This window comes from Carcharodon carcharias, chromosome 12 (genome assembly GCF_017639515.1).
Source record: "Carcharodon carcharias isolate sCarCar2 chromosome 12, sCarCar2.pri, whole genome shotgun sequence".
NCBI lineage: Eukaryota > Metazoa > Chordata > Chondrichthyes > Lamniformes > Lamnidae > Carcharodon > Carcharodon carcharias.
Window position 1 is genome coordinate 114,785,457 of NC_054478.1, and position 23,999 is coordinate 114,809,455.

At 44.4% G+C, this 23,999-nt stretch overlaps 1 protein-coding gene across 1 annotated transcript in view; it reads left to right on the top strand.

The window, feature by feature from the left end:
- Nucleotides 1–23,999, top strand: part of LOC121284720 (protein unc-80 homolog) — a 542,332-nt gene that overhangs the window by 339,992 nt on the left and 178,341 nt on the right. The window contains exons 35-38 of the mRNA XM_041200272.1: nucleotides 6,436–6,622; nucleotides 21,058–21,189; nucleotides 21,312–21,455; nucleotides 23,079–23,179. Coding sequence (XP_041056206.1) covers nucleotides 6,436–6,622; nucleotides 21,058–21,189; nucleotides 21,312–21,455; nucleotides 23,079–23,179 — 564 coding nt within the window. The remainder of the gene's footprint in view (nucleotides 1–6,435; nucleotides 6,623–21,057; nucleotides 21,190–21,311; nucleotides 21,456–23,078; nucleotides 23,180–23,999) is intronic.

The following is a 23,999-nucleotide window of genomic DNA, read 5'->3' on the forward strand; positions in this document are numbered from 1 at the left end:
ACTGCTTTCTTGTCCCTACAACCATACCCACCCCCTCCACTTCTCTCCCCCTCCCCCACCTTAAACCAGCTTATATTTCACCCCTTCCTTGGATTCACCTAGTTCTGTTGAAGGGTCATGAGGACTCGAAACGTCAACTCTTTTCTTCTCCGCTGACGCTGCCAGACCTGCTGAGTTTTTCCAGGTAATTCTGTTTTTGTTTTGGATTTCCAGCATCCACAGTTTTTTGTTTTTATTTTTATTTTTTTCTCTCTGTCACTTGCCATTTCAACACACCACCTTACTCTCATGCCCACATGTCCGTCCTTGGCCTGCTACAATGTTCCAGTGAAGCTCAACACAAACTGGAGGAACAGCACCTCATCTTCCGATTAGGCAATTTACTGCCTTCCGGATTTAACATTGAGTTCAACAACTTCAGATCATGAACTCTGTCCTCCATCTCCACCCCCTTTCCGATCCCCCCTTTTTTCTAATTATTTATATGTATCTTTTTAATATATATATATATATATATTTTCATACCTATTTCTATTATTATTTTAAAATTTATTTCCATCGATTGTTTCATCCCCACCTTATAGCCTATTTCGATCCCTTCCCCCTACCCCACCCCCACTCGGGCCATCTTGCTCGTCCTGCTTTCTATCCTTAATGTCTCCATTAGCACATCCTTTAGCTAATATCACCACCGTCAACACCCCTTTGTCCTTTTGTCTATGACATCTTTGGCAATCTCTTCTTTGCCTTCACGTATCATTGTTCTCTATCCAGCTCCGCCTGTCCCACCCCTCAAACAGCTTATATTTCACCTCATTTCTATTTTTCCTTTCCTTCTGATGAAGAGTCATACAGACGCGAAACGTTAACTCTGTCTTCCTCTCCACAGATGCTGTCAGACCTGCTGAGTTTTTCAAGCTAATTTTATTTTTATTTTTGTTTTTGTCTTAAATTTGAAAGCCGTTATTACATGTAGTGATTGAAATATTTATATCGGACAGAAAAATGGTAAGTCACTAAATTCACTATGATATATGTACACACAGGAGAGCTTCTAATTATAAATATTGCTCCTATGAACAATGTACTGTCTGAGAAATAATTGAGTTAGAGAAAGAACCACAGGATTGTATAAATAGTGTGCAATCGGGCACAATGACTTGGATTTTCACTCTTTTACCAAGGCATACCAAGGCATGCCAGAAAGAAGCAATAGGCCTTCCTTTAAGAATACCTCATTTTCTGTGTTACTTGAGAAGAGGCTGAAGAGCAGGATAGAAGGATTCTGCCCCCCACCCACAGGTGCCCTCAGGCTTGTCTGTATAGACCAGGTTCTATCTCTAGTTAAGAACAAACAACACATGTCAAGATTATATTCACTTGTGTTGCTAAAAGTGAGTTATGCAGCGTCAGACTATCCTATATCCCAAACATAATCTCTTTACCATAGCATATCACCTTTCTAGATAGTTGGAGCTGACATGAGTAAGGCATTAAGATATACATGCAAACATTACTCCTTTTCTAAAAACTGTGACTGGTCCTATTGTAAACAAAAAGCACAGTAGTACAAAGATGACAAGTTATATATCATTTTCTGATCATGCTGATCCAGCTGGAAAGCGTCCATATGGAACATGCTCCTTATTTAAACCTATATTTGAAAGCATGCTGACAGGGAAAAGATGGGGGTGTGAAGACCATTGTGGTATCTTGTGCACACAGCAGTCAAGTTGTAGATAGCATGATATATGGTGAGGGTAACGTAGGTGGAAATAGGAAACATGCTTTTTACTGTGAATTGTTATATTACCAGGCATTGTTGAACCTTGCTACCCTGATGAACTGTTTTTGGCATTAAGATGCCATGTAGGGGTTATGAGAGGTGACACTTTCTTTCACTATGATTGGGCCATTCCTTTGACAGGACTCAATTGCTCTGTCACAAACATTTAATTCCTCTTTTCAATTCTCAGGGATAATAACACCTGGATGGATCAATCCAATCAATTTATTTTCCTGCAGCATTTTCAAACATGCTTCTTCGCACCACTGTTACTTTACCTTCACCCCCATCGTCCTAAATGCCTTCAAGGTACTGCAGTTGGTTCCTCCCTCAGAGACAACACTAATAGAACACACCTGTGTATGTTGTCTGAGGCACTGTTTCTAAGTAGATGCTTGCTCTGATAAAAGCAAAATACTGCGGATGCTGGAACTCTGAAATAAAAACAGAAAATGCTGAAAAAACTTAGCAAATCTGACAGCATCTTTGGAGAGAGAAACAGAGTTAACGTTTCGAGTCTGTATGATCCTTCTTCAGAGCAGACACATGCTCCACTCTGATCCACTTCTGGTGAGAATCCCACTAATATGAGGATCAGAATTTTAACTTTGATGAGTTGGAAGCCAATGTAAATCATTAATGGTGGAGATGATGGATGAGCTCAGTTTGGAGAGGATCGGATAGAGACAACTGAGTTTTGGATGAACTTAATTTTTTCAAGGACCTCCCGGAGAAAGAAGAAAATATTAGTAAGAAAATGGAGATGACAAAGGCATCTACAAGGGTTTTGGTGGCATCATTTTGCAAGTAAAATACATTGAATTCAGAAATGATAGAAACGTTTTGAAATTAAAATTATCACAATGTTTGCTTTTCTTTCTGTTTTGTATGAGCTGAAGAGAAAGGGTTTAAGGATTCTCACTATTTCTTTCCAGTGAGATTCCTAAAGGTTCACTGGCAGATTTGCACGCAGTGATCTTCAGCTGCAGCTGGGTCAAGGAGGATTGGCATGTAACAATATTCTGTCCGCAGGAGAACCTTCTGAAATGACTGCCAGGTGATAAATAACAAGGTGATTGGTCTCTGGAGCACTCTGAGAACCTGGCTGCATCGTAATGCTACCCACCAGATTCCTGCAGCAACTATCTGGGCAACATGCAGGCCACAAAATGTGCTTTTGGAATCATTTATTCAGAGATTGTTCTGTCTAAAACTGCCATATAACTTTACCATCCATTCAATGCATAGCTTACATAGTCATTCAGTAGCTTGACACTTACACAGAATACCAGTTACATTTGAAACTGTAGTTCCTGTGAAATTTTAATGATGCCATACACAACAAATCTTTCCAACACACTCAAAATGCATGTGTTCAGTTGTGACACAAGGACAGGAAATTCAAGCACTCTCGTTTCTGGGTGTGGGGATTGCAATTGAGGCAGGTAGGATGAAAAGCTTATGCTGCCTCCTCATTTTAATGATTTTAGCATCCAGCTCAGAGCCGACTGCTCTTCTGGCATGTTGTAAACTCAACGGGTGGCCCAGCAGTGTGCATGGTCAGAATGTGTTTCAGCTAGCTTTTACATCTTAAAGTCAACCTGCTCCTTTTAAGCGGGAACCACACTCATTACACAGTAGCTGCTGCTAACTGTGGAGGAAATGGCTACAAGGAGAAACACACTAAATGGAGAAACAGAGAGAGAGAGAGAGAGGACTCCCATGTTTTCTGATGTGGCATGGGAGGCATAGTAAACTAGGTGGAACAGAGAAGTGAAGCAGTGTTTCCACAAGCATCCAAGAGGCTCTCAAGACACACCCTGAGAAGGGAGTCGGAGCAGCTGACCAGGGAGGTCAGTTCCCAGTACCTGGCACTGAGGACCAGGCAGCAGTGCTGCAATAAGTTCAATGACCTCACATTGGTTATCAGTAAATGCATCTTCAAGGTCATTTCCTACCCAATGCACCACCACCCTCTCCTGCTTCTCAACCATCAGAAATCTCTAGCGATCAGAACTCTGCTGAGGAAGGGCAAGAGAACAGACCTGTGAGGAAGGAGCAGTGTCACTTGATCTGACAGTCGCCAGCTCAGATACTGGCATCATGTGTACCTTTGTATATAGTTTAGAATCCCTATCCACAGGCGGTGAGCCTCTGGGCACAAATGGGCTGTGACCAGGTCATGGAGAAAGGAAAGCTTTTGTGCCTACTCCCTGGAGAGCAGAGTCACACACAGATTCTGCTACAGGGGACTGAGATGAGTGCTTTGATGGGGTGATGGAGCTCTGAGGACTTTGATGGGGAGAATGCACACCTAGATGCCTAGAGCATGGGCAGCCTGCCAGATAGCCTGCTGTCACTGTCAAGGAGCAAGAAAGACTCCATCTCCAAATTGGCAGAGGGATTTGCATAGAACTTGAAGCCCACCTTTTGTAGTGTGGAAGTGGTAGTCAGCTACATGACAGCACCTGCAGATCCACCTATGATGGTGGCCAATATTTCAACTTCCATTGCAGCACAGACAGCAGCCACCCAGTGTCTGGGTGCTGCAATGGAGGCTCAGACTGAGGTAATGAGATCCATGCTTGTGCCACGAAAGCTTAGACTGCTGCAATCATGGCTCAGGTCTGATTGCTTAAAGGCTTTCAGAGCAGTCCAGCAATCTTTCCCTGAATAGACTGCCAGGATTGCTGAGGTGCACCTCAGAGGAATGGCACTGGCTTCAGGGTGTCAGAACCTGCTACATCCTATCTTAGGATAATAGCATTTGTGCTCCCACCACTGGTGTTCTGTCAGTGTTGTGGCTGTTGCCGTCCAGCCACCCAACCCGGACTGCTTAGACCACACCTGGAGTATTGTAAGCAGTTCTGGGTACCATACCTCAGAAGGAATATATTGACCTTGGAGGGAGTGCACTGTAGGTTGACCAGAATGATACGGAACTCCAAGGGTTAATTTACCCAGCGAGATTAGACAAATGAAGATTAACTTTCCTGGAAATTAGAAGGTTAAAAGGTGATTTGATTGAAGTTTCCAAAACATTAAACTGAACAGATTGGGTAGATAGAGATAAATTATTTCTGCTGTTTGGGGAGTCTAGGATGAGGGGACATGGTCCAGACGTTTCAACTGTGAAATTAGGGAACACTTCTACACACCAAGTGTGGTAGATATTTGGAACTCTCTTCTGCATATGGCAGTTGTTAATTTTAAATCTAAGACTGATAGAGTTTTATTATCCAAAGGTATTAAGGGATAAGAGGCAAAGGCAGATATTTAGAGTTATGTTACAGAACAGGCACGGTCTCTTGAATGGTGGAACAGACTCGAGAAGCTAACTCCTGTTCCTATTCTGCTGCCCGTGTCATAGTCTGAAGGCAACTCTAAAGGCCCAGAGCTGCTCATCATTGCCTACTAGGCCATCTGCCATCTATCCCAGTTAAAATCAGCAGCTATCTACCAACCCTGTTGCAGCCACTGAGATAGCACTGTGAAGAAGCATGAGGCCAGGCAAATACACCTGCAACACAGGCTAGGAGAGAGGCTAGGAAATGACCAGATCTGGTGGGTCTTTGAGGGAATTATTTTCTGGTTCACACTTGCCAAATTTATTTCAGAAAAGCAGTTTCTTGAATCATATTTTTTTAGGATGTCATAATTTTAGTATTTGTTTATTATTCAATGTATACATTTCCTCTATAAATCTTTCCTGTATCCAAAATTGTCTTTAGTCCATATTGTTAAAAAGTAAAGAACTTACATTTGCATAGTGCTTTTCACCAGCTCAAGACATCCTGAAGCACTTCAAAGGTATCAAAATATTTCTCAGGCCTAATTTTTATGCCCCACCAGGGCATTAAAATAGCAGTGTTGGCCTGCATGCCATGGTTCCCTGGATCGATCTTGCTGGTAAGTTTCCTGGAGGCAAAATAAGAGCCACCCATCTGCGCATGGCAAATAGCCAATTAAACTAATTAACCATCCAATAAGGCCTGTTAACAGAGGCCAAATTGGGCTTTTCAGTCAGTGTCAAGTTTCCCACAGGCAGTGGTGGTCAGTTTAACTGCCTTGAGGTGGCCTCCCTGTGGCAGGCCAGGGACCAACACTCAAGGCAGGCTTAGAAGCCTTTCATGCCTGCCTGCAGTGCAGCAGCAGCTGCAGCCTACCCAGCTGCAAAAGCCATTATTTATTTAAAGATTGAAAAAGTTGGTGAGGGGGCATCTCCATTTTGTAGTGCTGTCTCCCTCACTTGTCTGCCATCGCGGCCTGCTGCAGTTTTCTGACTGGCTCTCCAGCTTTGAGATGAATGGTGAGCCTGTCCTCTGGCTATTAATTGACCACTCCAGTGAAAGTCATAGTGAGTGACTGTTTCTCATGTGGTGCAGACTTGTGACCCCTATTTGAACCTGTCGGCAGGGTTCAGACGCTCGTAGAGAGAATTCTGCTCTGAAGTGTGTCAGTGTTGTAACGTAAGGATACATGGCAGCTTGTCATATCATGTTATCATGTTTTCACATTGTCTTTGGAATAAAATGACAACAAAATTCTTGATTAGGTTTTTTGAAATTTTTAACACAATTGGTATCCAAAATTGTGATTATGTGAAATAAGATTCCATTTTAATTATTTTAACATTCAATCTGTTACAGAAATCCTTTTCAGCTCGTGCAGTTTCCCGGTCTCACCAACGAGCTGAGCATATTTTAAAGAACTTGCAGCAGGAAGAGGAGAAGAAACGACTTGGTAGAGAAGCCAGCCTGATCACAGCTATTCCCGTCACACAGGAGGCCTGCTATGAACCTACCAACACTCCACCACCTGAACTGGAGGAGGAAGGTATCTATTGGTACAAAGCATTGAACGGTGCCTCAGGAATGTTTTAAAAATACATTTTAAAATTCTATACTGTCCTGTATAAGATATTGTTTAAGCCTCATCTCAAATATTGAGTTCAATTTTATCCCCCTCACTTGATGGATTATGTAGTGGCCTTGAAAAGGTTAATTAAATTGCTTCATAGTTTAATGAACTTATTTAACACAATATGCTCAAAAAAATCAGATTTTTTTACTTTAGGAGAGTGTGGATTGTGAGGACATCATAATGAGATCCTAAAATAATGACGAGATTAGACTCTATCCATGTGGATGAACATTATCATCCTTCATGTATAAAACCAAAAAAACTGCGGATGCTGGAAATCCAAAACAAAAACAGAATTACCTGGAAAAACTCAGCAGGTCTGGCAGCATCGGCGGAGAAGAAAAGAGTTGATGTTTTGAGTCCGCATGACCCTTCGACAGAACTTGAGTTCGAGTCCAAGAAAGAGTTGAAATATAAGCTGGTTTAAGGTGTGTGGGGGGGGGTGGAGAGAGAGCTCAGCCTTGCCGGGTGGGAGGGAGGAGAGCGAGCGCAAAAGGTTGCGGATGTGTGGGGGAGTGCGCGCTGACAGCTTCCCTGAGGGCACAGAGCTGCCTCAGGGAGCTGAAGATTTGGGCAAAGGAAAATAAAGATTTAATAAATGATATAAACATGTCCCCACAAGTGACTCAGTCACAGGAAGGGGGACATGTTTAAAATAAAGTGGAAAATTTTTTCTGCGTTTTTACTTCCCGCCCGTGGATGAGGTTTCGTGAATAATGCAAAGGCCACCTGGCCTATTTGCCCGCCCGCCAACCGAATGGTTGAGTGGGCAGCAAAAAATACAACTTAATTAATCATTTAAGGGCTGTAATAGGCCTCTTAATTGTCGGCGAGCACACTGCCAACTCTTGTGCGCCCCCGCCGACCGAAAGATTGTGAGAATGCGCGATGACATCGGGACGCTTGCCTGACGTCACAGCACGTGGTTTTACACCCGATTGGGTCAGGCGCCCGCCTCCCCGACAAAAGTAAAATCCTGCTCTTGGAGTCGGACCTCTAGCTTGTCTGCTCACTCAAGCAAAGCTGAGGCATGAAAGTGGCACCAATTACTCCAGAGCCTTTTACCCCCCTGGGCACAGACCGCAAACTACTGAGTATTTTAGTGGGCTGCAGAACAGTTGGACAACTGAGCAAGTTGTACAATCTCCTTGCTAAAGCTGGCCATGGAGCGGTCACTGGTGGAGGTGCTCACAGCCCCTTGCAATGTCATCATCCTGGTTTGGACAAGTCTCCCCCATGGTTGAAGCTAACAGTGCAGCCTTGCAGTGCAGATTAGGAGAATGCCTGTGCCTGAGCTGAGAGCACAGCATGCAGTCCAGTGGGCAAAACTGCCACCAATCGGTCAAGTGGAGAGGGGTGGAGGGGATTGGGGTTTCAGGCAGCCATGCAGCACACTTTTCTCTGTCCATCCAAGTGGTGGTCAACACTCTCTGAGATACGTTAAGAGACCTTCAGACTTAACCAAGAGAGGTTTTTGCTACACCCATGCTAGCCCACACGTCTCTCTCTTTCATCCTGCAGCAGGAGTATATCAGGATCATGGAGCCTGGTGAACTAGCTGTACGCCTCATGGCGTACAGAGAGCGAAGACAACGGAGAAGAGGGTGTCTGAGGTGCCGGGTTGTGCAGAGGGAGGAGCAGCACCCTCTGGAAGAAGGGGTGGCTGGGGCTCCCAAACATGCTGCTGAAGACCCTCAGCGAGCCATCGATTGTTGGTGCCTAGCTAGATGCAGGGTCTGTAGACACCGCCTTTCATCCCTGCAGATGATTGAGAACCAGTGCCACCAAAGTGCGCAAGTCTAGGGAACTGGTTGGTCACATTTGCCAACTATTGCAGGATTTGGCGCCACAGGGACATGAAGGGCATCCACTGCCAGTGGCCATGAAAGTGACTGCGGCACTCAATTTTTATGCCAGTCGCTCCTTTCAGGGCTCTACAGGTGACCTCTGTGGGATATCACAAGCCTCCACCCACATATGCATCCATGAGGTCATGGATGCCATCTTTATGAGGGCACACAACATTGTGCATTTCGATCGGGACCAAGACAGCCAGGATGCAAGAGCGATTGGATTTACCCAGATCTCAGGATCCTCAAAGGTGCAGGGTATGATGCACTCATGTAGTGCTCAGATGTCTGTCTCAACACACGGTGAACTACATCAGCTGCAAGGGGATCCACTCGTGTGCGACCGCCACACGTACATCCTGCAGCTCTGTGCACAGTTTCCAGTGAGTGTGCACAACTCCTACATCCTCAGTCGGTCACAGATCTCTCACGTCTTCCAGGGTCCACAGAGCGGCAGTGTTAGCTCCTAGGGGACAAGGGCTACCTGCAGAGGACATGGCTGATGGCACCTCTGCAGCAGAGCGAAAGTATAACGAGGCTCATGCTGCAACTTGCAACTTGGTGGAGCAGACCATTGGTAAGCTGAAAATAAGGTTCTGTGCCTGGACCGGCCTGGTGGAGCCCTGCAATATAGTCCACAGAGGGTATCACGCACTGTCATCACAGGGAGATTATGTTGGAGCTGTATAAAATGCTAGTTAGGCCACAGCTGGAGTACTGTGTGCAGTTCTGGTCACCATATAGGAAAGATGTGATTGCACTGGAGAGTGTGCATAGGAGACTCGCCAGGATGTTGCCTGGCTGGAGCGCTTCAGCTATGAAGAGAGACTGGATAGGCTAGGGTTGTTTTCCTTAGAGCAGAGAAGACTGAGGGAGGGAACTGATAGAGGTATACAAAATTATGAGGGGCATAGAAAGGGTAGATAGAAATAAACTTTTCCCCTAAGCAGAGATGTCAATAATCAGGGGGCTTAGATTTAAGGTAAGGGGCAGGAGATTTAAAGGGGATTTGAGGAAACATTTTTTCACCCAGAGGGTGGTTGGAATCTGGAACACACTGCCTGAGGGGGTGGTACAGGCAGGAACTCTCACAACATTTAAGAAGTATTGACATGAGCACTTGAAATGCTATAGCATACAGGGCTACAGGCCAAGTGCTGGAAAATGGGATTAGAATAGATAGGTGCTTGATGGCTGGCACGGACACAATGTGCTGAAGGGCCTGTTCCTGTGCAGAATAACTCCATGACTCTATGACTCCTCGATGACAGGGATGAGTCCCTTGCACTGGCCAGGTGAGGCAGTGCACTTGGTAGGCCCTCATAGCTGCTAGATTTGTGGAGGATGATGATGACTTGCAGTGAGGCGACACCATAAGATCCTCACACTGCATCTGCGAATGATTAACTCCAGTCTGGCTAATGGCAGTGCTCATACCCTCTGTGAGAACATTCGTATCATGGAGATGCAGTGGAGGCCCCACTCGATTGTAGGAGGATGATGACGACATGCAATGAGGACACTCCATAAATCTTCCCATAGCCTCTGAGAATGTCTGATTCTTGTCTGGCTGAGGGGGGCTTGCTTACGCTCTGCAATCAGGGTCATATCAAAGAGACTCAGCCATGAAACTTTAAAAGCATCTGATGCTTTGTCTGCCTTCAGCACCTGACCCCATCGAGAACATAGTATCACCGGTCACAGATGCCGAAGAGATGGGGGCCAGCCCCGCTTAAAGGTGCTGAGAGCACACAGAAAGAATGATGGAACTCTGTGACACATGCCCACAACATTCTGGCAGCAATAACAAGCACCATCGAGGTGCAGGCATCAGTAATGTGTCCAGTGAGAGTGAGGCCAGACTATCACCTTGATCTGAAGGCTGCACAAAGCATAGGGAAGAATCCCTGGACTGAGACACCTGCATCTTGTGCAGAAAGGTTTCACATCTGAGTGACATGAACACTGCTCATCAGAACAAGGAGCCATGGGCAGGGAGACATTCTTGGGAGTTTATTGATGCTAGTGAATATTACATACAAGTGATTAACATCCACGCACAGGCTGTGAAACAACATCTTCTTACCTTCCCTTTCAGGGACTGTTTTTTACTTTGTCCCTGATTTTGTTAATTTTGTTAATTTAGTTAATTTAGTTGACTCAAAAGTGTTACATTTTCTTAAATTTCCTAACCCTGCTGCTACATCTTGGTGCTCTCCGGACATCCATTGAGGAGGTGGAGACAGCCTGCTGACTGGACTGTGATGACCTTGGCAGGCGTCCTTTGGGGGGGCCGAGACTTGATGGGCCCTGGCATACTTTTGTGGACCTGCTGTGTGGCAGTGTCACCCTTATCGATCTGTGGAGCTGGAGCTTCTGAGCTCACAGGAAGAGGGGATTCAGATGGACCGGTCACTCCTGGAGTCACCTGGGTGGTTGGCCTGGGGTATGCACCTGCTGATCCTCCTACCTTTGGATGCCCAAGGGTCCCTGGCTGACTCCTTGAGGAGAAGGGTTAGCTGGATTGAGATCGAGCTACCCTGCACCCCTCTCGTCTTCAAGCTGTTGGAGGCCAACAATGGCGTAAGTGTTGGTGTTCAGCCCACGCAGCAGTGCAGGAGCAATGTCCTGGACCAAGATCTCCATGGCGGCTGCCATCCTACCTATGTTGACCTTGGTGCATTTGCCGGCGCTATCACCTCAGCCTGAAGGCAGATAGACTCCTCCATCATGCAATCTGAGCAGTGCAGCGGACATCCCTCCCTGATGTTCCCGAGTCTGCCTCTGCAGCTTCAGCAACTGTGACATGACTGAGTCATCTGACTTGGACTCAGCAAATTTCTGGCCTCCAGAAGTCCTCCAAGTGCCGGCCAGCTGGGAAGTCCCTACCTGTTGTGGATCAGAAAGTGCAATGTGCTCACCAGATTGTGATCCCGAGGCTACTCTAAAACTATATCCCACCGAGATGTGTGTCTCTGCGCTGGTGGAGGGTGTGGGTGAGCACCTGTGACGGGTCTTCAGGGAGGATGCCTTCAGATTCCTCTTCAGAGGATTTTTTGGGCTTGATGGGAAGCCCTGGGCCATAGATTCCATAGGCTGTTTGGCAGATGTGCCTGTGAAAGCAAGGAGAGATAATTAGTGCATGGCAGTGGCCTGTGAAAAAAGACACATCACTCACAGAATGATTGTCTGATGGATGTAGCACTGCTGGATCCTCACTTGATAGAGCAGCGTCGACCTCACCGTCAGCACAGGAACAGTTCAGATCCTCGCCAGCCAGCTGGATGGCTCTGTTTTCAAAGTCCATGAGGACCTTGATTTCGGGCATTCTTCCACTGGTTTAGCTACTTCTCCTTCTTATTGTGTGCCAACTTGTCCTCTAAAAATAGAGATGGAGAGAGTGTAAGCAGGACATCTGCCAGGCCAGATAAGCAGGCCTGACGTGTGGGTGGTGAGTAGTCCCATGGATGGTTGAGGACAATGAAGGTGAGTGTGAGAGAGTGAATGGTGATGTCCCTTGAACCGGCAGTGAGTGAGGGCCCTGTGGATGTTTGATGGATGAGAGAGTTTGTGAGTTGAGAGTGATGAGAAGAGTGACTTACCCTGGCAGAACGGAGGAGATCATTCATCCACTTGTAGCACTGGGTGGCTGTCCTCTTTTGCAGGGCATTGACCACCACTGCCACTGCCTCCCAAGCTGGATTGACCACATTGCTGCCCATCCTGCGGCCAGAGCGGGGAAAGGGGGCATCATGGCGAGCCTCCTCTGCGTCCAAAAGCTGTTCAAGGGATGCGTCATTGAACCTGCTGTCTGCAACCTTATTGCCTTTCAGGGCTATTCCTCTGTGCAGCAGTTGTCGGCTACAAGCACCGAGAGGTGTGTGTGCGACTAGACTTTAAATGTGGCGCCCAGTGTGATGAAGCAGTGAGGTGATGGCCCACCACAGGTGAATGAGAGCCCGCCCGCCATGGAAACAGCGTGTTTCCTGGAAATGCATAATTAAAGCAGTGGGTTGGGATGATAAGGCGTGAAAAGCCGCCATTGCTGCCGGCGGGTAAAATATTGTTTTACTTGCCCACTACTGCAAATCTGGGAAGATTACGCCCGTTATCATTTCTACGTTTTGACAACCCCATCTCCCCTCATCAAGTTCTTGAATTCAAAAGTTCAGGTGGTCTGAAGGCCTTATAACCATTCCATATCTTGTTCACACTACTGTCAGAGGAGTGGTAGGCCCTGTCGCTGCTGGCCCTTTCTGTAGCTTTGGAGATTTTTCTGGCATCAGGGTATGTCCCTTGATATCCTTCCATTGCACAGTAGAGTCAGGCAGTCTAGGGACGAGGTAGACACTCCTCCTGTTTCTCCTGACTGTGCTCTCTGGGGGGCCAATCAGGCGGGAGCGAGATTGGTCCTTGTCCTTTTTAATGACAATTTCTCTCTTGTGGTCTTTAATCCAGACCTTTATGTAATTGTGGCAAGTGTCTGGTGCGGTACATTCTGTTGTAGGCAGAAGCTTTCTTCTGATTGTAGGACTTTTGCTCTTTCTTGGGTGTCCTGGTAATCCTTAGTTACCAACCCTGGTATGAGTTTTGTCAGCAGGATTGGAAGTTGTGTGCAGAGTTTCCTGCCCATCAGGAGTTCAGACGGGGACAAGATGCATTGCAAAGGGGTGGACCTGTATATGAACAGTGCTGTGGAGAAGTCCTCGTTCATTTTTAGGAGGACTTTTACTGTCCGGCCACTCTTTCAACCTTCCCATTTGACTGTGGGCATCGTGAGGAACTGGTGTGGTGGTGGAAGCTGGATGTGGTGGTGAAGTGCACAAAGTACTCATTTGAACATTGTGGGATGTTGTTGGACACAATCTCATCTGGGATGCCATGGCTCACGAACATCTCTTTTAGTGCCTTAATTATTGTTTCTGTGGTAATCGTATATAGTTGCTTGACCTCAACCCACCTGGAGAAGTAGTTTGCCAGTATAAGGCATGATTTGCTGTTGAAGATGAACAGGTCAATGCCCAGTCTCTCCCATGTCCTGGCAGGGAATTGTGTGGGGTTGCCGGTGCAACATACACACCTGGCAATGTGCACTGGTGCCTTCAAACGTCTTGGAAATGCCAGGCCACCAGGCAGCTGATTGTGCCAGTGCCCTGCATTTGGTAATACTCAGGTGGCCCTTGTATATTTATTTGAAGGGTCTCTGGCCGCAGGGAGACTGGGATAATCAGTCATTCATTGTAGACCAGAAAATCATCTATATGCATAAAGTTTAGTTTTTATTGTTTGAACCAGGTTTTCCTGGTCCCTCCATTTGAACTCTGCTGAGGCCATCCTTGTTGACGTATCTACAGATGTGGGCATACTCCTCATCACACATTTGTCCCTGGAGGATCTGTTGGAGTTTACTTCCTTGTCAACTGGATTACATTTCTAGTTGTTCAATGAGATTGACATTCTGTTTTGCCTGGAGGCCCACTGTGACCCATGAAAGTGTGTCACCTGTTGTCTGGTTTTTAAGTTGGGCATGTACCGTCTCATAGGTGAACCTCACGAGGCGCAGGCGAAACCTCTGGACTTTGGAAGGCATCTTTGCTAGCTGCTTCTCATCCAGGAGATTAGTGGCTTGTGGTGCATTTTGATAGTAACCTTGAGGCCGATGATATAGTCTGAAAACTTCTCGCATGCCCATGTGACTATGAGGTCTTCCTTTTCTATGGCAACGTACCTCGTCTCCATGTTCTATAGCCCTCTGGATGCGTAGTACACAGGTCAGCCAACCAGTTGTTCCTGGAACACAACCGCTCCCAAGCCTGTAGATGAAGCATCTGCTGCTATGGTGGTGGGCAGAGCTGGGTTGTAGTGGGCCAGAATGTCAGTGGAGAGTGACTTTGTCTTGAAGAGAAAGCTTGCTCTTGATGTGAGTCCCAGTGCTTGGTGTCTCAAGGGTTCTGTGATCTGTGCCAAATTCAGTAAAAATGTTGCCAGCTGGCTCACCATCCCCAAGAATCGCTAGAGGTCTGTAATTGAGGATGGGGTTTGGAAGCTCGCTGATAGTCTTGATTTTTTTGTGGGTCTGCCATGGTGCCTTTATCGTTGATGATGTGGCCCAGGAATTGAATTCATATTTTAGAAAACTCGCATTGTCTTTCAGCATCAGCCTTGCTTCCTGCCGGTGCGTCTCTTGTCATGTTCATCTACTGTTGCACCATGAACCAATGTGGCAAATGGCCCCTGCCCTGCAAAATGGCCAACAAAGTGCATTGGAATATTTCTGGCACTGACATGTTAAAGCAGAATCTGCTGAAGGGTGTAATGAATGTGGTCAGTAATCTGGACTCTTTGTCAAGTGGAAGTTGCCTAAAGCTGTTAGCATCCGGTTTTGAAAATACCATTCTCTTCCGAGAGTTTAGTCAGGCTTTCATCCACTGAGGACATGGGATATACTTCACAGCTTTATTGAGCTGTGTCAGGTTGACACATATGGATGTACCCACTTGGTTTTGGGACTGGGACCATCCTGGAACACAATGCACTTGGTTGTGTGACTGCGGAGATGACTCTCATGTTTATCATCTCATCCAGCTGCTGCTACACCTGCTTCATCAGTGGCTGTGGGATCTTACATGGTGTGAATAGGCATCCTCACTCAGTGTGATCCTGTATGTGTTTTCTTATCACCCCAGTCCTGTGAAGTGTTTCAGGGACTCACGTTTGTACTTACAGCCAGGCCATTGCTGGTTGACCTTGTCAACCTTCTGTCACAGGTTAAGTTCAACACAGGCTTTGTGGCTCAGTAATGAACAATCCTGGCTGTGGATCACAAAGAGGGTCTCGTGGATTGTTTTATTCTTCCATCTCAGTGTTGCCCGCAGGGTGCCTTTCACTGTGAGCTTTAAGCCTGCTGCCCTGTATGGGGGTGTTGTGGGCAACGTCAGCCACTGGTTCACCAGCCATGGTTCTTTGTTTGGCAGGATTGCTACATTGGCTCCTGTGTCTAATTTAAAATTTGCTAAATGGCCACTGATTGAAATGTCCACATTCTAAAATGAGAAACCAAAATCCTTGACCTCACCCAAGAAGTATGGCCACATGTCTTCCAGGCTTACAGTCTCGACCTCGTGGATAATCTTTGGGTCTTCTGTGCATTACAGAGTTTTTGTCTTGCACAGTTTGCCATAGTGTCCAAACTTTTGCACTGAAAGCATTGGACTGAAATTGCAGGACATTGATCTCGCCTGTGGGGGAGCTTTGCTCCACAGCATTGGCATGGTTTCTCTGCTGGCCAGTCCGGGTATTGCTTTCCCTAACCTGAAGTGGCCCTGCATCTTTGTTGCTTAAATAGCTGAACTGTGGGTTGGCGCCTTAAAATGATTTTGTGCTGCTCATGGTGTTCTGACTGACTATCTGAATTGCATTTTCCTGGGTTAGGTCTTCCTTTGCTTGTATGAGGTCAGAGAGTTCACTTTCCGCTACTCCTACCACTATTCTGCCCCTGATTTCAGATGTTAAGTCTTCATATCTGCAACCTTCTGCCATCTGATACAGATCATTGATAAATGAATGACAGGTTCTCCTGGCTGCTGGACTCTCTTATTGAATTTAGCGTTTTCAAATATTTTATCGCTTCTTAGGTTGAAATAAGTGTCGAATGATTTTAGTACCACTTCCAATTTTGCAGATGATTCATTAATTCCCCATCTTGCAATAATATCGTCTGCAATCGGGCCCACTGGGTAAAGCAGTGTGTTCATATGTTCTACATCTCACTTTTTTATTTAAACCTGAAACTATGCTGTATCCTAAGACTCTTTTCCTCCAAAGCCCGGAATTTTGTGATTGATCTGGGCCTTAGATTTGTCTACATAGACTTGGAAGTATGGAATTCTGATCCATGTTCAATATTATAAAAGTATATGTTCTGCTTTAAGAGCTGTCTGAATTTCAATATGGTGTCACTGTTCACTTGGAGACATGGGGATTTCCCAAGCTTGCCGGTTTTGCCGGGCTGAGCAACAATGGCAATGGTGCTCAGCTTGAAAAAAATTAATGATAGCTGCCTGGATTGGCTGCCTGCAGACTTCTCTTGTTCAACATTTTAGTTTTTTTTCACTCACAAGTCCATTGAATTCAAGTTTCTGCTTGCTTTTTAATGAGCTGAACAGTCACAATGTTCCCAAAATATTTAATTAATTCTCTTTTTTTTGGGACGAGCTTGGATGCTATCTGTTTAGGCCCCAACCTAGAGATCAGGTTTCAGCAATGAGTTTCTTTCAAACTACACTTCTGGCACCAAATTACTTTAAAGATTTCTCAGGACCTGCTGCAGCCTGGCATTTTAAAAGAATTAGTTCACCCTTGCAAGTTCTGCCAACTCTGCACTCTGATGCTGGACTTCCAAAGGAGATTCAATGGAGTCTTCTCTTCTGCTGCAGTAAGGGGTTTTAATTCTCTGCCTCTAGCTTCCAAGGCTTTCTTTGGAGCTTTTGCCTGGCAATCTTTCCTCTGTGCCTCTGCTTCAATAGCTTCTTTTCAGGTCAGAATGCTTTGTTGAAATTTTCTCAGTCTTCCAGCATCTCAGTTTCTCTCTGCCTTTTAGCGAGTTTCTGGGTTTTTATCCCTCAGTGGCTACCATGTTGTGGGGTCTTGGTTACATCTCGGTAGGTTTGATGAAGTCTTTGTAGTCATACATAGGTTAACTGTAAGTCTTTATTGACTCTTAGAAATACTTACAAATATGCAATAAGGGGTACAAGCTAGGAGATGTCTCCATGCTTAGGCCTGCACTTGGCTCTGTCCAACATGCAACTGACCCTGGGTGTGGATCATGTGCTCTCTTACATCACCATGTTGGTGGTACTGTACTCAGTACTACATTAACTCAAAATGTGCCAAACCCTTCTACTACATCCACAATTCCCACAGCTGCTCTGCAGTAATTTATTGCAGGGAGCAGTGTTAATTCCTTTAAGGCAAGACTTCTGTCTCTTTCTTGGGAGAAACGATATCAATTTTTTGTTATTAATTCCTATTTAAAAATAAATTTTACCACTGTATGCTTAAAAGAGCCCTGCCTGTCAAAAGATTGCTCAGCTGTCAGCTGGCTTAATTGGTTGCACTCTTGTCTCAGAGTTAGAAAGTTGTGGGTTCAAGTCCCACTTCAGGACTTGAGTACAAATTTCAAGGCCAACACTGAGGAAATGCTACACTGGCTTTAAGCTGAGACATTGAACTGAGGTCCCACCTTACTTCTGAGAAGGTTCATAAAAAATCCTTTGGCACTATTTCGAAGAAGAGCAGGCTGGCTACCTGTGGTGTACTGACCAACATCTACCCCCTGATTAACATCACAAATAAAGATTAGCTGGCTATTACCACATTTCAGTTTGTGGGAGCTTGCTGTGTGCAATTTGGCTGCAGTGTTTCCCACTTTACAACAATAGCTGCACTTTAAATGTACTTCACTGGCTGCAAAGCGCTTTGGTTTATTCTATAGCTGTGATAAGTGCAATATAAATGCAAGTCTTTTTCTTTTCTTTCTGACACCTGCCTAGCTATCACAAGATGACTAAGCTCATTTCTACTGAAATGTTGAGGCTAAAATCACTAAAATTGATGTCGGAAGTCTATTACTATGTACTCCCAAGCACAGTGAGAGAATTTGGCAATTGTTTTGCTTCCTTAATCCCAACAGTTCAGTTGTTTATTAAGTGTTAAGGGGCAGCGTTGTATGACCTCACTCTCAATTCCTTCCTGCACATCGGCAAGTTGAGGGCTCAAACCTGTGACCCCCGTCCCCCCAATTCATGGCACCTTGCCGTAGTGCTCCACAGTGCAGTGCCATAGCAACATATAACATTTCATTGATTTTACACTGGTTACAATGTTACTGCTTATTGATACTCTGTGTTCAACTACCATTGGACTTTTGCTGACTTTTGACTTCTGTTGCATGCATAACTTTCTCAATCACTTTACAAGGTGCTCCCAGTAATGAAAGGCTGCAAAAGATTCAGTGAAAAACTTAGTTTTAAGCAAAATCAGAGAAAACTGAACACAAAATAAATTACTGAATCACTTTTACCAGGATAACTATCTGCACTGTGATGAACAATGCATCAAGAATTCATGGTTTGCTACAATACCAATTGTTACAGACAGGAGGGGGATTAATTTAAAGAGCCCTGACCCTCTCACTACCCGTCCATACTTAGAAAGGTGTTTCTGATTCCTGATTTCCCCTTTATAAGTGGTGGCGTGTTTTTCCCAACCCTTCAGTTTGGAGTGATCCAATCCCCTGTTGATAACTCCACAGCAAACTTGAGATAAGGTAAAATAAGAGGGTTGGTTTATTTTTACGCACGCACGAAATGCGGAAAGGGGTTTCGCAACATCCACCCCTGTTTGCACTCATACAATAAAGGAGGATAAGGGGAAGAAAGGGGTGCAGGGCAAGACCACAATAAAAATAAGAGTTATGGTTTCATGTGAGCCCAGAGTCCAGAATCAAAAGTCCAGTGGCATATTCATTCAGAGGTATGAATGAATATGAAAGCTGGCCCGCTATTTTCTCAAGAAAATGGTAAGAAAAATGACTCCACATCACTCTCTTCAAATTTAGGAAGGAATGTTGCATACTTGAGGGCCCCAGAGAGCGGTTCCGGGATAGGGGGATAGGGGAGGCTGCCGGGCAGGGAGAGATTTTCCCTTACAGCGGCTAGTTGTCTGCTCTCTCTCTCTCTCCCCCTTTGAGCTGCTAACTCCATTTCCAATTTTCAGAGCTTGAATTCTCTTTCTTTTCCTTGTTCCCTTGCTCTCTCTTTCCCTCTCTTGAGCTTCCCTCTCTTTCTCTTTTTCCTTCTCCTGAGCTTCCCTCTCTCTTCCACTTTCCCTCTCCTGAAATTCTGGCTGCATTTTAAGCTTTCCCAGCTCAAAATTCGCTTGGGGAGGGGATTCGGAGTCATGGTTGAGCTCTTCAACTAACTACTCTACTGGTGACATCAGATCCAGACTTTCAACCAGAGGCGGGATTCGTTCATTTCTTTTGATTTTGCTGGGCAATTTGAATTGTATCTCTCTAGCTACAGCTTTCAATTGATCTGTACTAAGGGCTGTCAAAGATTCCTCATTTAAATTCTCTTGCTGAACAAATATTTCAGTATCAATTGTTGCCATTTTTTTAGGGTTAGGACAAGGAATTTACTGTGGTAATTTACTTGTTTTAAAATTAGTTCTAGCCACTGAATTTTCCCTCTGTTGGCTTCCAATTGACTCTTTTATCTCTAATTTGGCTTGTCTCTTAACTTGGACTCTGGTCAAATTCAAATTGGATGAATCCCTGATGTGAGCCCCCAATTTCTGTTATGGACTGGAGGGGATTAATTTAAACAGCCCTGATTTCTCCTCTCACAACCTATCCGTAAACAGAAAGGTGTTTTTGATTTCTAATGTCCTCCTTTATAAGTGGTAGAGTGTTTTCCCCAATCCTTCAGCTTGGAGTGATCCAATCCTCTATTAATAATCCCACAGCAAACTCGAGATAAGGTAAAATAAGAGGGTTGGTTTATTTTTACAGACACACACAAAGCATGGGAGGGAGTTTTGCAACATCTGCCCCTGTTTGCACTCATACAATTAAAGAGGGTTGAGGGGAAGAAAGGGGTGCAGGGCAAGACCACAATAAAAACAGGAATTATGGTTTCACCTGAGTCCAGAGCCCAGAATCAAAAGTCCAGTGGCATATTCCTTCAGAGCTTAGCATGCTAAAACTGTTGCAGGGTGATTCAACTTTCCAGAAGTGAGGACTTCCACGATGGAAGAAGACACGTAGAGATGAATTAGTCTTGAAGGCACAGATACAGAAGTTCCAATGTTCCAGTAGTTCATAGTGTAGATTAGGGCCAGGTAATGTACTTGGACAGAGCTCTTTCTGCTGCTACATGGTCGGTAATAAAATGGTAAACTGCCTGAGTTCAGTTCCACGTGGTTCTAGCAGCTTGGGGAGGTCATGTGACACACCTCCCACCATTTCTCCTGGGTTTTGGACAAAGGATGTATTTTCCCAGGTCTGGAATCTTGAGGTGTTTAATCAAGGAGCCAGGGTCCTGTTTGTCCTTACAGACATACCGGCTCTGTTGGCCGGAGCTCTGCCTTACAAATGTGTAAAGAGTGTTGGTGCATTTCTTTGGAATTTGATTTTCTGCAGTCACAGACGCCTCTTTAATGATTACGAGGTCCCTGCTGGTTTCTGAAGGTTAGAATTTCCTCTGGTATGATTCATGGCTAGTCAGGGAAAGGACTTTGTCAATTTAAAAAACAAAATAATTTTTTAGAGTAGCCAAGTTGATGTAGATATATATATTTTCCTTTCTGTCTTCTGGGCGGGACATAATAAATAGTGTAACCAGAAGAATTTATTTTGATTGTATCTTAAAGTTGTGAATTTGTATTTATTTACTTAACTGGTCAGTAAGTTTCTGATTTTCTCACTTTTGTCAGTTGAAGATGCTACAAACTTAGCTTCCCGTCGGCTGTCTGTCAGTCCATCCTGCACATCCAGTACATCCCATAGAAATTATTCATTCCGCCGAGGCTCTGTGTGGTCAGTGCGGTCAGCAGTCAGTGCTGAAGGTAAGTGGCGACCATTGTTTAATTCATGAAGGACTGGGAGGGAGCTAGATTGTTGTGTTCTTTCACATGCAAGGATCTTAATCATTGAATGTGCAAAATACGTATCTATGTTTTCTGTGTAGATGAAGAAGATGCCACAGAGAATACTCCAACACATCATGTATTGCAGCCTCCTCAGGCTGTATTTCCTGCATGCATTTGTGCTACTGTACTGCCCATAGTTCACCTCATGGAGGATGGAGGAGTACGAGAAGATGGTGTGGCAGGTACTTTTTTTTATATCATATCTTAGTTAGCTGTGCACTGAATTTGGAGAAAATAACATTTTAAGTAACAGCTCAGATGATTACATTTTAAGCAGCACATTCAATATAATTGAATCATGATCATGTGGTGAATAGTCTGAATGATCACCAGAATCAACTAAGCACTATATGGCAGAAAACAAGTGTCTGTAATTGCCTGGTCCGCTGCAATCTCTGTGTTGTGCTAGGGATTTTATTTCAATTCTTTGTAAAATTTAATTCACAGAAGACTTGCACATTTTTATTAAAAACTTTCAGTTTTAGTTTTAACAAGTTGAAGGATTTGTTTTTAAAGAGGTAGTCAAAGCACTGTGACTCATTTTTAATGTTGTAAACTACCTCATCTGCTGTAAGGTCATTTTACAAATCTACATTGGTGCAGAGAAGCCTTTCTAGTTGGCTATGTAGATTCATATAGTTATATTTAGTATGAAGAGCGGATAAGTCAAATGCCTGCTTATAATGACTTAATGTTTGCAGCTTCACTTCATGCCAAGTCTAGCAAATAATTAACAATCTACAGTCCTATAGCAACTTTGAAACAGAAAAATGTCTCCAGGCACTTTATAGAAACCTAATCCGACAAAAGTCAATACCTCTAGCCCTCTTGGCCTGCCGCCGGGTGACTGTTGCCATTCCTTCTAAGGGCTGCTGCTGCATCAGGGGTTGGAAAGTCCAAATGGTTTGTGATGAATATATTCAATTGGCCCTTTTTTTGGCCTAATTGGTGACCCACCACTGGTGGGTGGATAGCCATCACCTCCTCAAGCCACATTCCTGAAACATGCAGGAGCCTAGAACATGCTGGCTCTCCTGCTGATGCAAAATTGCTGGCATGTCCACCTCCAAACTTTCATTTTGGAATGAATATTCAGCACCTAGAGACCAAACATGCAGAACTAGCTACCAACATTTGTATAACTAGAACTGTCTCTCATGACTGCTGAACTGCAGGCTGTCCTATTCACAGATCTACAACAGATGGACCTGTGCACCTGCAATATACTATTGGCCTAAAGACTAAAAAGCATTTATATTGATCAGGATAAGAAGTAAAGTTTGCTATGCAGCTTGGCATTGTAAATCATGATTGGAGCCTGCATCTGGATGAGCATTCAAATGATGATCACTAGGAGAAGATTCCATAATTTTGTTGTTTAACATGTATGTAGCTTTTAATGATTTACAGAGTGAAAATTGAACACTGGAAATTCCTCAGTCTTTCCATTACTCTCCCACAATCACACCAGTGGGATTATGACAGAAGAACAAGAAGATTGGCCTGGCCTGTTCTAGAAATTCCGATTGGCCTTCTGTGAGATACAGCACCTCCTCTGCTTCAAAAGGCCAACTTGATTTAGCTATTGGGGCTAGAGACATTGGAGATTCTTAGTGTCCTCTGCCTGCAAGAAGGTTAGATGACCTCCCACTGACACTGCACTAGCCTCTAGCAGGATGAACAGTAGAGATTACTAGCCTGCATAATTAGGCAGGACCAATGCACTTCTTTTAATGGCACATTAATGGTTAAAATGACAGCTTTGTGTTTAACATTAATCAGCCCCGTGTTCCTTTCCTATTTAGTGAGTGCCGTAGCACAACAGGTATTGTGGAACTGTTTGATCGAAGATCCTGCACTTGTTCTGCGCCATTTTCTGGAGAAGCTCACTATTAGCAACCGTCAGGTAACAGAATTCACTTTTTAAAAAATTACAGCAAAAATTGGGAACTTATTTTATATCACTTTTTCGTTCTTTGAAATGTTCTCCACAACCATACTTCCACTTTCAATTGGAAGAATGGACAAAGCTCTTAAATCCCAAGCATCTTGAGCATTTATATTTCTTGCAAGCTAGTCTGTTTGAATATCATGGGCTTGGAAGGGGCTATTCTGAGCACTGTGGCCTCATTAAAGGGTAAGTGCTAAAGCAACATTAAGATCTGATGACTTAATGGAAACGTATATTTTTGCTGTTAAAATATGTGTGCAAATTCTAATGTACATACATTCAGCTTGCAATATTTAAACTATAGGATAAACTTTGAGTCAACCTTGGCAGTAAGAAACATCACCCTGCACGTCAGAAAAAGGTGAGCCAGTAGCACCAGTTAATGTTAATGGCTTAAAAATCATGGAGAAGCTGCCCAAGGTTTTCTGACATGAACAGTTGAACAGTTTGTTCCCAGCATAGAACCAGAATACTATATTTACCTTGTGTTATCACTTACCGGAATAATATCATGAATTGACATCATGTCCATGTGAAAATATTAACTTTGCCACTTTTTAATGTTTTAATTCCCTTTGTAGATCTCATTTTTAAACATTTATATTTTATTGGTTACAGTTGGTCCCATTCCCCCACTCTATCCCCAAGCCCTAGAAGTTTATTTCCTCCAAGTGACTATCCAGTTCCCTTTTGAAATCATTGATCATCCCCCCTTCCACCTGCCTTCTAGGCAGCAAGTTTAAGATCATTACCACTTGCTGCATAAAAAGGTTAT